This window comes from Microtus oregoni, unplaced genomic scaffold (genome assembly GCF_018167655.1).
Source record: "Microtus oregoni isolate MIOR12 unplaced genomic scaffold, Mior012 000048F_ref0000485, whole genome shotgun sequence".
Lineage (NCBI taxonomy): Eukaryota > Metazoa > Chordata > Mammalia > Rodentia > Cricetidae > Microtus > Microtus oregoni.
In genome coordinates this window covers 13,520,582-13,534,965 of record NW_024543222.1, presented here as the reverse complement: position 1 = coordinate 13,534,965, position 14,384 = coordinate 13,520,582, and the positions used below count along the sequence as shown (strand labels likewise).

At 52.4% G+C, this 14,384-nt stretch overlaps 1 protein-coding gene across 1 annotated transcript in view; it reads right to left on the bottom strand.

The window, feature by feature from the left end:
• Scn4a (sodium voltage-gated channel alpha subunit 4) overlaps positions 1–11,234 on the bottom strand; it is a 30,432-nt gene extending 19,198 nt beyond the window's left edge. The window contains exons 1-11 of the mRNA XM_041635754.1: positions 10,962–11,234; positions 10,753–10,871; positions 10,553–10,642; positions 10,109–10,237; positions 9,589–9,680; positions 8,882–9,178; positions 7,418–7,481; positions 7,085–7,226; positions 5,321–5,530; positions 4,593–4,743; positions 2,101–2,339 (exon numbers count right to left, since the gene is read on the bottom strand). Coding sequence (XP_041491688.1) covers positions 2,101–2,339; positions 4,593–4,743; positions 5,321–5,530; positions 7,085–7,226; positions 7,418–7,481; positions 8,882–9,178; positions 9,589–9,680; positions 10,109–10,237; positions 10,553–10,642; positions 10,753–10,871; positions 10,962–11,234 — 1,806 coding nt within the window. The remainder of the gene's footprint in view (positions 1–2,100; positions 2,340–4,592; positions 4,744–5,320; positions 5,531–7,084; positions 7,227–7,417; positions 7,482–8,881; positions 9,179–9,588; positions 9,681–10,108; positions 10,238–10,552; positions 10,643–10,752; positions 10,872–10,961) is intronic.
• Positions 11,235–14,384: the final 3,150 nt, after the last annotated feature.

Sequence of the window (14,384 nt, the reverse complement as noted above, 5' to 3'; positions counted from 1 at the left end):
CTAGGTGGGTATAGACCCATTCCTATCCATTTCTGACCCGTGACCATGGTCAAGCCACTAACTTCTTGGGTCTTCAACCTGATCCTGATGTTCAACATTCATGAAGTGCCATCTGGTCCACACTGACCTTGTTGGCACGCAGGTCTCTACAAAGCTGGAGGGATTATCATACTCTTTGGACGGATGAGCAATTGAGGCTCAGAGAGGTGCACCCCAGATCCCTTCGTGCCACTTAGTTCCTTGTGGTCTCAGCTCAGGATTTCTCCTCTGTACTCCCAGCCTCCCTACGTATATCTAACCGCAGGAGCTAGCAAACTTTGCCTTTTGATTTTGAAACAAGTAGCATGCAGCTCAGGCTGGCCTTGAACTCACTATGCAGCATAAGGTGGCCATGGACTTCTGTTGCTCCTGCCTCCACCTTCCGGGTGCTAGGATTACAAGCATGTGTCATCATGCCTGGCTTTATTCAGGGCTGGGAAGGGAGCCTAGGAAGGCTTGCACACTAGGTAAGCACTGTACCAAATGAGCCACATCCTCAACCAAGCCTTGGGTCTTGGCAGGGACTGAAAGGGATGGAATCAGTAAGAAGGTTAGCTCTGCCCCTGATGGAGGAAGGTCATTGGTTAAATAAAAAGAAACTGCTTGGCCCTCATTGGTTAGAAGATAGGTGGGAGGAGTAAACAGAACAGAACGCTGGGAGGAAGAGGAAGTGAGCTTAGACTCCACAGCTCTCCTCTCGGGAGCAGATACCTCAGAGAGACGCCATGCTCCCCGCTCCAGGGAAGATGCACGCGATGAAGCTCCAACCCAGGATGGACTTAGGCTAGAATCTTCCAGGTAAGACCGGTGCTCACTAAGACCGGTGCTCACAGATTATTAGAGATGGGTTGATCGGGATATCAGAATTAGCCAGTAAGGGCTAGGGCTAAAGGGCCAAGCAGTGATTAAATGAATACAGTTTGTGTGTTGTTATTTCGGGCATAATCTAGCCAGGCAGCCGGGGTGCTGGGGACGCAGCCCCGCCACCCTTATTACTACATGCCCCCTCAACCCAAGGGCCTCACAGTCCCTTAAACTTCACCGGCATACCCCCCCTCTTACTAGGCGTCAGCTGCTTTGAATTGACAGCATGCCTAGGTGTACACACTGGGTCCCTCCCAAGAGCTGTTTCTGGCCATAGCAGGTGCCCAGACAAGCAACACAGTGTGGACATTGGGTAGACAGGCAGACGGGTCCTGCCCATCATCACACCCTGGCAGCTGTGCCCTTGCCTCTCTTGCCCAGCCTGGCCATGGCTGCTTTGGGCATCTTCACGAGATGGACATATCTGCTTTGAAGACTGGGGATTCTGATGCCATGGTTCTTATGCTCCCTACCCAGTGCTGGTACCGTTCCAGCCTTCCCTCACATGGCACACTCTCTGAGCTTGCCTCTCCCTAGAGATAATGGGAACCTCGGAGCCTCTTGTCCTTTTGCCATGGTGGGTGGGTGGGGTGGGACTGCAAAAGGAATTGGGGAGGGTGAGGCACGGTGGAGCAGAACTGGAGGAGGAGGCAGCGGCTTTTCCCTTTGTCAGGCTCCAGTGGGGCTGGCTATGAGGTGCTAATGCCCCTAATGGGCAGGGATAAGCAGGCGGATCAGAGCGTGTCAACAATAGCTGGGCAGCAAAGGGCTCAGGAGAGCACCCGGTGGGGCTGGAGAACAGGAGGTCTCTGGGGTAAGGTAGAACCCCCGGCATTTGAGTGTCTTTGGCTATATGTTCTCACTCCCAAGTCCCTTGGTCTCTTTTAGGACCATGACAGTCTATGAAAGTTGAGAAACTTGTTACCTAGCCCGAGCCATTTCCACCACGCCCCTACTCCCTCAACCTCAATTCCTAGATGTGGCCTGGATCCCAGACCTCCAGGAGTCCTGATCTCAGCTCACCCCACTCTCCTTATTCCCAAATGCCTTGAAGCTCAATCACCATATTCCCCAGACCTCCTCTGTACGACCTGTGCCGGCTGTCCCCAAGCGCCCCTACGTTTCCACAGTCCAGCCAGGCCCACTCTTCTATCCTGTTCTCCAGACACCTGCCCTCTCCTTCTGCCCCTTGCTTACCAAGTTGCCCACAGAGAGCACGTTGTCAAAGTGCTCGGTCATGGGGTAATGCTCCATGGCCATGAAGAGGGTGTTGAGCACGATGCAGATGGTGATGCCCAGGTCCACGAAGGGGTCCATGACGATCAGGTGGATGATATGCTTGAACTTCACCCACGGGGCGCAGCAGTTCCAAATGAGCACTTTGTGGGCACACCTGTACCACCACGGCGGGCACTTCTGGTGGGCTTCTTCCAGCTCTGGGGGTGGGGATGGGGCGGGTGCCTGATGAAGAGTTTCTGCCTGGCTTGACTCTTACTGTCTAGCTCTTTGCTCCTGCTCCTACCTCCCACCCTTTAGAACTCCACATCCCAACACTGAATCCCACTGCCATCTTCCTCACAGACTGCCTCACAGGATGTCAGTCATCCGTCAAAGCTCCAACTTTCCCTATGTTCTGACTCTTGGACCCACCCCCCTCAGTAAGAACTTCTCTAGCCCCAGAACCAGCCCCTCACAATCCCACCCACAAGCCCCCTCCCTCCGAGCCCTGTCCTTTGAGTTCAGCCCCTCAAAGCACACCTCCTTCAGAAGCCTTACCCTGAAATCCTCCCCAGCCTTCTGCTTTGCGCCCTCAGCAAGCCCGTTGTTGCACCCCCACATTGCCCTCCTATAGAGGTACATTATCTGTGTTTTCATAAATAAAGCTTGCCTGAAGATCAGCAGGCAAAACAGTCACACTAGTCAGCCACATAGGCCAGGGAGTAGTGGCACACCTCTGTAGTTCCAGAACTCTGGAGACAGAGGCAGAGGGGTCTCTGTGAGTTCAAGGCCACCCTGGCTAACACAAGATTGAATCTGTCTAAAGGAGAAACCGAGCTCACACAAAGGTGCTCCTAGCACTTGGGGTCACATGACTTTAATTCCAGCAATATGGCTGGGCAGAGAGAGGAATATAAGGTCGGGAGGAGACAGGAACTTAGTTGAGTGTGGAGTTTGAGGATTGGTGGAGACAAGATCTCTCTCTCCCCTTTGGTCTGAAGATTTGGAAGAGGTAAAAAGTCTCTCTAGTGGCTGGCTGCTTTGCTTTTCTGATCTTCTGGTTGGACCCCAATATCTGTCTCTGGGTTTTTATTATCCGTGCTACAGCCTCCCTCCCCTTAGTGTGCTGGAGCTGAGCTACCTGCCAGGAAAAAGACATACCGTGGTCTCTGACTGGGTTCCAGAGTCTTTAGGAAGCACTGGGGGTACGCTTTAGGGGGTACACCTTAGGGGGTCAGTCTTCTGTGCTGCTGGCCAGAGTTCCTGAAACCTTTCCCCCCTCTGCTGCTGGTAACACTAGTCACCCCAGACTGTTCCCAGGCATAAACACCTTTCCCTCTTGAGTGACTTTCTGGAAATCCCCTATTCTTGCTATCCCCAATTTGTGGGGTCTGTTCCTTTACCTGGCTTCTGTGGCCTATGGGAGTAGTCTCCCCTAGGCAGATTCTCCAGTACTTACTTTTGTAAACTTAAGAGGCAAATACTATTGGTGCCCCCTGTTTTGCAAGTGAAAGAGACTAGGGTAGGTGGCAGTCCCTTGGAGAACCTGGGCAGGGCTGGGGTCCCACCCAGGAATGAGAAAGTGAACCTCTTTCCTTGGCTCTCTATCTCGGGCTAGTCTGCCTGGGCTCCTGTAGGTGTCCCAGCATCTGAGATCTAAAGCCTGAGGAAACAGAGGCAGGGAGCTTCTTGGGCCACCTTTGCCCAGCATTCCTGGACCATTTCTTCTGGAAGAACACCATCACCTGAATGCAGAGGTAAGTATGAGATGCAGCCCTCTAAAGGGTCACAGAGCCCCGAAGAACCCTAGACTCTGCCTTTAGCACAAGGCAAGCCCTAGGAAGTGACTGGGTACCCTCCATCTCTGGGTCAGAGATACCTTTTTTTTTTTTTTTTTTTTTTTGAAACAGGGTTTTTCTATGTAACAGCCCTGGTTATCCTGGAACTCGCTTTGTAGATGAGGCTGGCCTCAAACTCACTGAGGTCCACCTGCCTCTGCCTCCCAAGTGCTGGGATTAAAGGCGTGCGCCACCACTGCCCGACCCTTGTAACTACTTCTTTATTCTCCTCCTGAGACTTGGGGGCACCACAGGACTTGTGGGGAGTCTGTGATTCTACTCGGGGGAATTTAAACATTGACTTTTAGCCTTTGTCCAGGAAACACTGGAGTAGGTTCTGGAACACCAGGCCTTCCTGGTTAATATTATTAGCCTGTCCTTCCTCGTTGCCTTGGCAGCCCCCAAACCCTCCCGGAAGCCCCTAGTTCCCGCAACGGCTTGGCCTTGCAGCCAGAAATGAAGCAGGTTGACAGGACTATATTTATCCCAGCTTGTTTCTTTGGTGTCAATATTAAGTTACTGCCCTCCTGAAGCTGGGTCCAAGCAGGCCCCACCCTGCACCACAGGAGACTGAGAGGCTTGGTGAGCAGCATAGGCAGAGTGGGAGGGGGGATGGGGGCACAGGGCACTTACCCTCCATAGCATCTGAGATGGCACTGTCTGCGCTGCAGCTCGGCCTTGGGGGCCCCTTCTCCCCGGACGTGTCCAGGCTGCCATTGCAGTCTTTGTTGTGGACTGGGTCCCCATCTGCCTCCCCACCTTCCAGAGCCTGGGCAGCCTTAGCCTGTAAATCAGCAAGAATAATGAATGAGAAGTCTCACTCTGAGGCAGGGGGATGGACACGTTGACTCTCAGAAACTCTTACTGAGCCTTTATCTTAGCTGATGTCATATCTAGTGCATGGAGAGAAAGGGGCAGCCTTCAGTGGTGGTGGAGGGACAGGGTAAAAACAAAAGGACTGTAGACTTTGGCCCAGAAGACTCTCATCCCCGATTCTCTGCTGGGCCCTAGACGTCATATGTGCATGAGAAAGCACGAAGCTGTCCCGTGTACAACCTGGGGTCCTGCCTCTGACTCAGCAAAAACCCAGAAAGCACAAAACCATAGACCTTTAATCTGGAGGAAAGTTCACAGTTCACTGTCCCAAACTCCTCGCTGTGCGATGGGGAAACTGAGGTATCCCTTCCACTAAAGCTCCCAACCTGGAGCTTTCTGTTCCTTTTGCTCCATAACCCTTCCTCTTGCCCCTGCTCCTCCCTTATCCCTCCAGCCTGCCTGGAAGAAGCCAGGAGTTAAGCAGTTCAGGCCAAGGCCAGAGAGACCCTTGGTCCTCACCCCAAACTCCTTGCCTGGATCCCTACCTTTTCTAACTCCTCCTGATGTTTTTTGAATTTCTCAAGCATCTGTTGAAACTCCTCCTCTTTCTCCTGGTCCTCAGCCAAGGTAGCTTCATTCTGCTCCGCATAGGCCATGGCCACCACCGCTAGGATCAGATTGATGAGGTAGAAGGAGCCCAGGAAGATGATGACCACGAAGAAGACCATGTAGGTCTTGCCAGCTGCTCGAAGGGTCTGGGGATATGGGAAAAAGGAGGGAGGAGTCTCATGGCCTCCATGAGTCCTTCTACATGGTTGTTGCTTAGGTAGGTAGGCAGAGGAGGGGTCCCTCACGGAGCCTGGAGACAAGGTGTGGCCATCCTTAGCAACTCAACCATATTCTGGGGAACCTCAAAATACGTGTAGTGACCTAAGCATTCTGGTGTCCCAGATCAGAGCCATGGGGAGTCCAGATAGGCACTCTGTGGTCAGAGAACCAGGATGGACAAATAGCAAACAGGGCTTGAAACCTTGCTTTGCCCCGGAGCCTGGGACCTAGGAACTGTTCAACAGATAGTAGATCTATGATTGCTGTTATTATAAATCTTGTTAGGAACACTGCCAAAGATCAGAAGACACCATCGTTCCTTCTCAACCCACCTGCTATACCAGCCGTGGACATCAAATGCAGGCATCCCTTGGTATCCTGGGAACTGGTTCCTTGGATACCAGATCTCCAGATGCTCATCCCCCTTATAGGAAAGGGTGTAGCGTTTGCATCCAACCTAGGCACAGCCCCCTCCTCTAAGCCTCTCTAGACGATCCATGGTATCTAATACAATGTAAGTGCTACATGTACAGTTGCTGGGCCTTCTAAATTATGGAATAAAAATCTTTTCCCATAGGATATTTTTGTGTGTCTTCCAAACAGCAGTCTCCAGTATAGGCACACTTTTTTTTTTATCTGAAATACTTTCTTCTCTCCTCTTTTAGTTTAGTTTGTTTTTTATTTGTTTATTGATTGATTGATTGACTGGTTTTTTGAGACAGAATTTGTGTAGCCCTGGCTGTCATGAAACTCACTCACTCTGTAGACCAGGCTGGCCTCAAATTCAGAGATTCACTGCCTGCCTCTGCCTCCAGAGTGCTGGGATTAAAGGTGTGTGCTACCACTCCTACTACTGCTAAAATACTTCTCTCTCTCTCTCTCTTGCACATTGTTGGGAATTGAACCAGGACCTTGTACACACTCGGCAAGTACTCTACCATTGAGCTACCATATCCCCAGCCTTTTGTTCAGTTTTTCAAGACAAGGTTTCTCTGTGTAGCTCTGGCTGTCCTGGAACTCGCTTTGTAGGCCAGACTGACCTCTCTAACTCAACAATCTGCCTGCCTCTGCCTTCTGAGTGCTGGGATTAAAGGTGTACACCATCACTGCCCGCTCCATTCTTTTTTTAAAAAAGTATCTTCAATCTGTAGTTGGTTGCATCTACATAAATGAAGCCCACAGATATGGAGGGCTAACTACCATTGTGTGGGGGCAGAGTTAAGTTCCCCAGCTGTCCTACCAGTTTTTCTGAGGCTTGAAGATTCTTGGGTCCAAGTCTATAGCAGGCCCAGACCTCAGTTCATAAAGCAAAAATAGAAAAGGAGTGTGGTTTGACTCTGGCCAGGTATTCATAAGAACCCATAGGGAAGTCCCCTAGAGGAGATGGCACAGTGGGGGCCTGGCCACTAGGGGTGGGCTCTGAGGAGCAGAGGTGTGGAGGGTATGTCTGGGGCGGCGGGGCAGAGCGAGGGCAGCTGTACCAGCTGGAAAAGGTTCTCCCAGTAGTCCTGCGTTATGAGGCGGAAGAGAGCTAGGAAGGCCCAGCTGAAGGTGTCATAGCTGGTGTAGCCATAGTTAGGGTTCCGTCCAGCCTTTATGCATTCATAACCTTCGGGGCAGTGCCTGGTAGTGAAAGGGGGGAAAGGATTAGGGAGGGAAGAGAGCTGAGGACTCTGGGTCCCCCAGAAGATCCCCCATATGTCCTTCAAACACCAAAGTCTTCTATCCTTGCCCAATGGTTCCCCCACACTCCTATCCACCCCAGATGCATGTTCCTAATGAAGCCCCACTTCCCAGGATACCCCACAACTCACCCGGCATCACTGCTGTTCCCACAGAGCAGGGCATCATTGGAGCCCTCCAGGAAGTAGAAGTTTCCTTTGGGAACCAGAGGCCATGTTACCACACAGATGCACAGTAAACACACGCACACAACACGCTACTCCATGTGTGACCCCTCCCATCTTTAACCAACAGTCCCAGATTCCAAGCCCTCCAGCAGCTAAACTGCAGGGGTTCAGCGCTAAGCCTTACCTCACCGGCTTGGCACCAACTCTAGTTATGAGGTCAGAACTCACCAGGAGCCGAAAAAGGGGCAAGGGTCATGTGTCTGTGTGTGCATTAGGCTACCACACACTTATTTAACTGTAGGAATGAGTTAGAATCTAGGGACCACAGAGAAGGACGAACACCATTCCAATATGCAGACACCGTGAGTACCAGAGACTGAGAATGTGTATGAGTGTTGCCATGTGCCCATAAAGAACAGGCATGTGAACAGGACATGCTCGTTGGCAGCCTTACCAGGAGAGGAGCACAGAGTATGGGGAAGATGGGGAAGGAGAGCAGAGTGCCCAGGCTACAGAAGGATGATGGACTGTGTCTTTGTACAGCGAGAGCGTGTGTGTGTGTGTGTGTGTGTGTGTGTGTGTGTGTGTGTCTCAGGGAAAACTCGGTCTTGTTTCTCAGCACCAACTGCACCTTTTTTTTTCAGGGAGTCTCTTATTGGAACCTGGGGTTTGCCAGTAAGGCAGGATTAGCTCACTGTACAGGGCACCCCTGAGATCTGCCTGTTTCTGCCTCTCCAGTGCTGAAATCACAAGTGTGTGCCACCATGCCTGGAAGCTTACAGGGGTTCTGGGGATTGACCTCGAGTCCTCAATCTTGCACGGCAAGCATTTATAGACTGAGCTATTTCCTCAGCCTCAGCAGGTGTGGGGTTTTAGACAGTGTGTCATCATCGCTTAACCCTTGAGGGAAGTTTTGTCATATTTCATTTGATAGGAGAGGATCTTTTTGTTTTGTTTTGCTTGTTTTTTTAAAATATTTATTTATTTGTTATGTATACAATATTCTGTCTGTGTGTATGTCTGCAGGCCAGAAGAGGGCACCAGACCTCATTACAGATGGTTGTGAGCCACCATGTGGTTGCTGGGAATTGAACTCAGGACCTTTGGAAGAGCAAGCAATGCTCTTAACCACCAAGCCATCTCTCCAGCCCGTTTTGCTTGTTTTTTGAGACAGGGTTTTTCTGTGTAACAGGCATGGTTGCCCTGAAATTCACTCTGTAGACCAGGCTGGCCTTGAAGTCACAGAGATCCACCTGCCTCTGCCTCCCAAGTGCCGGGATTAAAGGTGTGCATCACCATGCCCGGTGATAAGAGAAGGTTCTGAGGGTCATGACTGACTATTGGAGCCTACCCAAGCTGGTCAGTGATAGATCTAGGCTTATGTTCTCTGCCAGAAGCAGCCGAGACAAGGGCTGCCTCACTTCTCACCTTCGTCGTTGATGTAAGCATCCCAGTCAAAGGTGTAGTTGCTGGCCCAGCTCTCCTGGCTGCTCCAAGTGTCGTTGCTATACCACGTGTCATTGCTGTACCACGTGTCATTGCCGTACCACGTGGTGTTGGTGTCATTCATGGGCGGGGGCCAGCGCACGCACTTCTGACGCAGGTTCCCCATGAAGAGCTGCAGCCCCACCAGCGCAAAGACGCTCAGACAGAAGACGGTGAGGATCATGACGTCAGACAGCTTTTTCACGGACTGGATCAGGGCTCCTACAATGGTCTTCAGCCCTGGGCACGGCGAGGGTGAAAGCGTCAGCGGGGAGAAGGGTGGGATGGTAGTGGACTCCACCCTGAGCCTCAGCCAACTCCATCTCTGAGGCGGATTTTGCTCCTCATAGCGCCTTCTTTGAAGCCTCCCTAAGGTGACCCTTTCCTGAGCACCTCCTCTATGCTGAGCTTGGCTTTGTCTGGAGACGAATGACCTCGAAGATGCAATGGGCTGCTGCCTGACCCTCAGAACTACACAAAAGCATGGAGAAATTCTAATAAATGTCACCACGCTAGTGCTCCCAAGTGTGTTCTCCGAGCGTTGTCATTAGCCTAGGTTAGACTCTTCAAACCCGAGTGTTCACTTCTAGGCCTGAGTACTTTGGAGGAGGTATGTTCCCCAGGCAGAGGGTCCCCACACCTCCCAATACCTGGGATAACCGTGATGGTTTTCAGGGCCCGCAGCACACGGAAGGTCCTCAGGGCTGAGATGTTGCCCAAGTCCACAAACTCTGTCACATACCTGAGTGGGAAGTTAAGGTGTGTGTGTGGGTGTCAGAAGTGGGGCAGAAATCAAGTGTCTCTGGGCCCAGAATGAGGAGTCCCAAAGAAGTCTTATAATGGGGATTACCATAAGGAATGGGGGGCGGGTCAAATAACCCCCAAAGTTCCTCTTATAGCCCAAGAGTTGAGAAGAACAGTGCTGAGCTTGCTGCTGGAAAGTGGATAGGCAGGGACAGCCGCGCTCACCCACTGGCTGTGTGGCTGAGTTAGGCTGCCTCCTAAGGTACGAGGAGGGGACGCTGACCTCTGGGCAGGGCCCTGGGAATGTCCTAGATGGTGTGTCTCAGTCTGTACAAGTCATGACCAGTGCCACCACCCTCCTGTCAAAGCCCCCTTTGGGGCTCACCCTTCTGGCCACTCCCACCCCAGACCTAGGGTCTCGCTTACGCCATCGTGATGACACTAAAGTCCAGCCAGTTCCAGGGGTCCCGGAGGAATGTGAAGTCATCAATGCAGAAGCCTCGGGCCAACATCTTAATAAGAGATTCGAAAGTGTAGATCCCAGTGAAGGTGTACCTGGCAAGAAGAGGGCCGGTCAGGGCCACAGATGTCACCTGGATGTCACCACAGTGTGTGTGTGTGTGTGTGTGTGTGTGTGTGTGTGTGTGTGTGTGTATGGCAGCTGTGGGCCTTAGAGGAGGGGCACCAAGATGGCATATGGCTACCCAGAGCTGAGTCCATTGGCGAGGGTGATACCATGCCCTCCCCCATCCTGACTTAAGGCGTTAATGGTCACAGGGACAGTGTGTCTTCCCTGAAAGACAAGAGCAGTGTTAGTCTGAGCCCTCGGGATACAGACCTGGAAGAGGGAATCTGGGGAAGGCAACTTACTCCACGTCCTTGGACCAAGATGGCGGGTTGCTCATGGTCATGAACACACAGTTGGTCAGGATGGTAATCATGATAAACATGCTGAACAGCGTGGGGGTGGGTCAAGGAAAGAGAGGAAGGAGGCAGCCGGGAAGAGGAGGGCACAGGAAGGTCTCCTGCCCACCCCTAACCTCCCCGCCTTTCCCACTGGGGCAGGATATGCATGAATGAGCACCTTGATGGCCACACGCCTGACGATGCTGAAGGGGCTCAGCATGTAGAGGGCAGGCGTGGCGGAGAAGCGGAAGATGGCCTTGCCTTTGTTGAGCACAATGAAGGTCTGCGGGGGAGAGAGAGAATCTGAGTCCGAAGGACAGACAGACAGGTGGACAGGAGGCACAAGAAAGAGGGAGCGCTCCTACACCCGGACCTTCTTGTCACTGTAGTAAGGGTCCAGGTCCTCCAGGGGGATGCCGATGACTTCAGGTGGGGGGTCCCCGTAGATGAGCGGTAGGTTCTTGCCGGCTTCCAGGTCGCTGCGTGGTTTCCGCTCAGGCTCCTCAATCTCCATTTGCTTATTCCGCTGTAGCCGGGCCTCCTCCTCCACTGCCCGCTGCTCTATGGCTGCCAGGGACTCGGGGGTGAAGGGACGCAGGCAGTGGGGACCCGGGGGTACCAGGGTGGGCAGAGATGAGCTGGCCATCCTTGCATCCTGGGCTCAGGGGCCAGAAGGGTGGTAGATAGCGGGGCAGCTGCAGCCCGTAGTCCTGGGATTCTGGGGATCACCAATTCCCTGGGTCTACTGTGTTCGCCTCACTTCTTGCCTGCCCAGGGGTTGGGCCAGGGAGGTGGGTGCACAGGTCTTGTTGGGGCTGGGAGATGTGCCTGCAAGACCTGGGCTTGCTGCTGCACAGGTGCTGGGCAGGAAGCATCCCCCACCCCAGGCCCCACAGTGCACTCTTCTCTCCAAAAAGTTGCCCCACCTTCGGGATCAACAGAAAACAAACCAGATCCTCTTCAGTCTTGGGAGTTTGGGGCCAATGCCCCAGTGTCCTTACAGTTCAAACTCCAGGAACCGTGTGGCTTCAGCCTATAGGGACACAAAGAGAGAACCTGTATTGGCTTGACCGCAGGATCTCCAGGTGGACCAGGATGAGGGCCTGGAAGGAGGACTGACCCTAAAGCACATCTAGAAAATGAATTGCAGCAGGGCGGTGGCTGCCATGTGGATCGACTGATACTGGTTAGCAAAGAATGTGTGGAGACCTTCGAGGTTTCAGCAAGACTCAGTGCAAAAGGATGTCTGGGATGTGTTGATGATGTCTGCCAGGGACCATCTCAGAAGAACGTGGGCCCTGTCTGTGTTTGTCATCTCTGCCTGGAGAGAAGGGAAAGGAAGACTGTGGGGACATAAGATTTCTTTTCCGATTCATGAGGTACTTGGCAGTGGGCTGGGAGAGGGAACACAGAAGGGTCCCGGTCTGCAGAGGGTCTCAGCAGCTTCCTCCCATGGTTCTATGGAATCCAAACCTCTGGCCAGATGCAGTGGAACAAGCAGATGTAAGGTGTGGGAGGTGGGTGGTGTCAGGAGACCTGGGAATGCTAACAGGGAAGACCAGGAAAGGCGATGGGAGTAAGAGATGGGCAGTTCCAGCAGGGCAGGGTTCGAGACCCCAGGGACAGTTTTTGATTGGTGGTCTCTTACAGACTGGGTATGGGAAAGAAAGTGTGCCAGAAGCCTTGGGATTTATGGGCAATATGTGGACCATCTCCTGAGCTAGCCCCTCGGCCTTTTCTGGCTCCTGGTCCCATTTGCCCAGCCTGTTCCCACAGAAGAGCTGTGCTGGGTTAGTTATTGGAAATGGATTTGGGGGAATGATTCCTTCAGCAAACAGAAAGAACACTGGCCCAGCCACTCACAACCACTGAGAGGCCAGTATGGGGCTGGAGAGATGGCTCAGTGGGTAAGTGCATATAAGGACCTGCTCTTGGATTCTAACATTCAAGAAAAAAGCTGGGTAGCCACATGAACACTTGTAACCCCAGTGCTGGTGCAGGAGCAGAGACTGGAGGATTGCTGGGTCTGTTGCTCACTAGCTGAGCTCTAGGTAAAATAGGAAAAAGACCTGTTTCTAAGAAGTAGAGTGGATAGTGATAAAACAGGACAGCCAATGCCCTCCTCTGGCCTCTGCAAGCACATGTACACACACACACACACACACACACACACAGAGAGAGAGAGAGAGAGAGAGACAGAGAGAGAGAGAGACAGAGAGAGAGACAGAGAGAGAGACAGACAGAGACAGAGAGAGAGAGAGAGAGAGAGAGAGAGAGAGAGAGAGCACAGACGGATGGATCCTAGAGCTTCTACCCTGCTACCCTGACAGGGACTCCGGCAGACTCCCAGAGTGACATCAAGTCTAGTCCTCTCACAGAAGACCCAGGCACAGCGGCTCTGGTATTGTGCACACTTTTCAGGCCTGGTCAACAGATGGAGCAGATGACACAGAAAGGCCAGAGCCATTGGGCAGAGATGGCCACACCCCTTGTCCAATTACCCAGCTGCTTTTTGCCAGGCTCCGGGGAGTCATGTTTCTGGGGGATGACTCTGCTGGTTCCTGTTTCTCAGCTGGTCAGTGATCCTGGTGTGCACAAGTGTACATCCACACACTCAGGTCTGAGCTGTAAGCCCTTCACAGAGACACTTAGCCGGTTCCAAGCCTTCCCCTGACCTTACATACATGCTTGCATCTTGTCATATGATAGATAATGCTGGCCTGCCAGATGGCCTCGAAGGGACCCACCCAGTCTGAAGTCATCTTGGCCACAATACCCCAGTTCTGGTGCTGTTCACTCTCCTCCACTGGAGCCCAGGGGGAGCACAATAACCCAGCATCACAGCCTGGCTCAGGACCACAATAACCCAGCATCACAGCCTGACTGGAGGGACCACAATAACCCAGCATCACAGCCTGGCTGGAGGACCACAATAACTCAGCATCACAGTCTGGCTGGAGGAACACAATAATCCAACATCACAGCCTGGCTCAGGACCACAATAACCCATCGTCACAGCCTGGCTGGAGGGACCACAATAACCCAGTGTTACAGCCTGGCTCAGGACCACAATAACCCAGCATCACAGCCTGGCTGGAGGGACTACAATAACCCAGTGATACAGCCTGGCTCAGGACCAGCCCTCGAGGAAACTAACCTCACCTGAGTCACAGGAGCCCAGGGACAGTCCAGTGTTTCAAGCAGCCTGTCCTGCTCCCATGTTTTGAAAATGATGTGGCTTACCCCACTGGCCCACTCTGGTCTCTGGCTCTGAGAAGCACCCTCCTCTCTCCCTGGGAACACACACAACTGCCATCCTTTCACCAACCCTGAAGCCACTTCATGTTTGGAGGTTTGGCTGTGTGAGGGGAAATTATCTGCATTCCCAGTCCCAACACAGTGGCTCACGACTGTCCATAACTCCTGTCCCAGGGAATCTGATGCCCTCTTTTGACCTCCACAGGGACCAGCCACACACATGGCAAACATACACACAGGCAAAACGTTCATACAATAAAAGTAAATAAACATACAACTTTTGTTTAAAAATCCTGTGCTGCGCTGTGAGTGGTGGTCCAATTCCTTTAATCCCAGAACTCAGGAGGCAGAGGCAGGTAGATCTCTGAGTTTGAGGCTAGTCTGGTCTACAGAGTGAGTTCCAGGACAGCCAAGCTATATAGAGAAACCCTGTCTCAAAAAACAGCACCCCCAAAAAAAAAGCCATGTGCTACCCCCTCTGGCTCAGCTTTGTTTGTTTGTTTGCTTGTTTGTTTGTTTGAGACAGGGTCTATCCTTG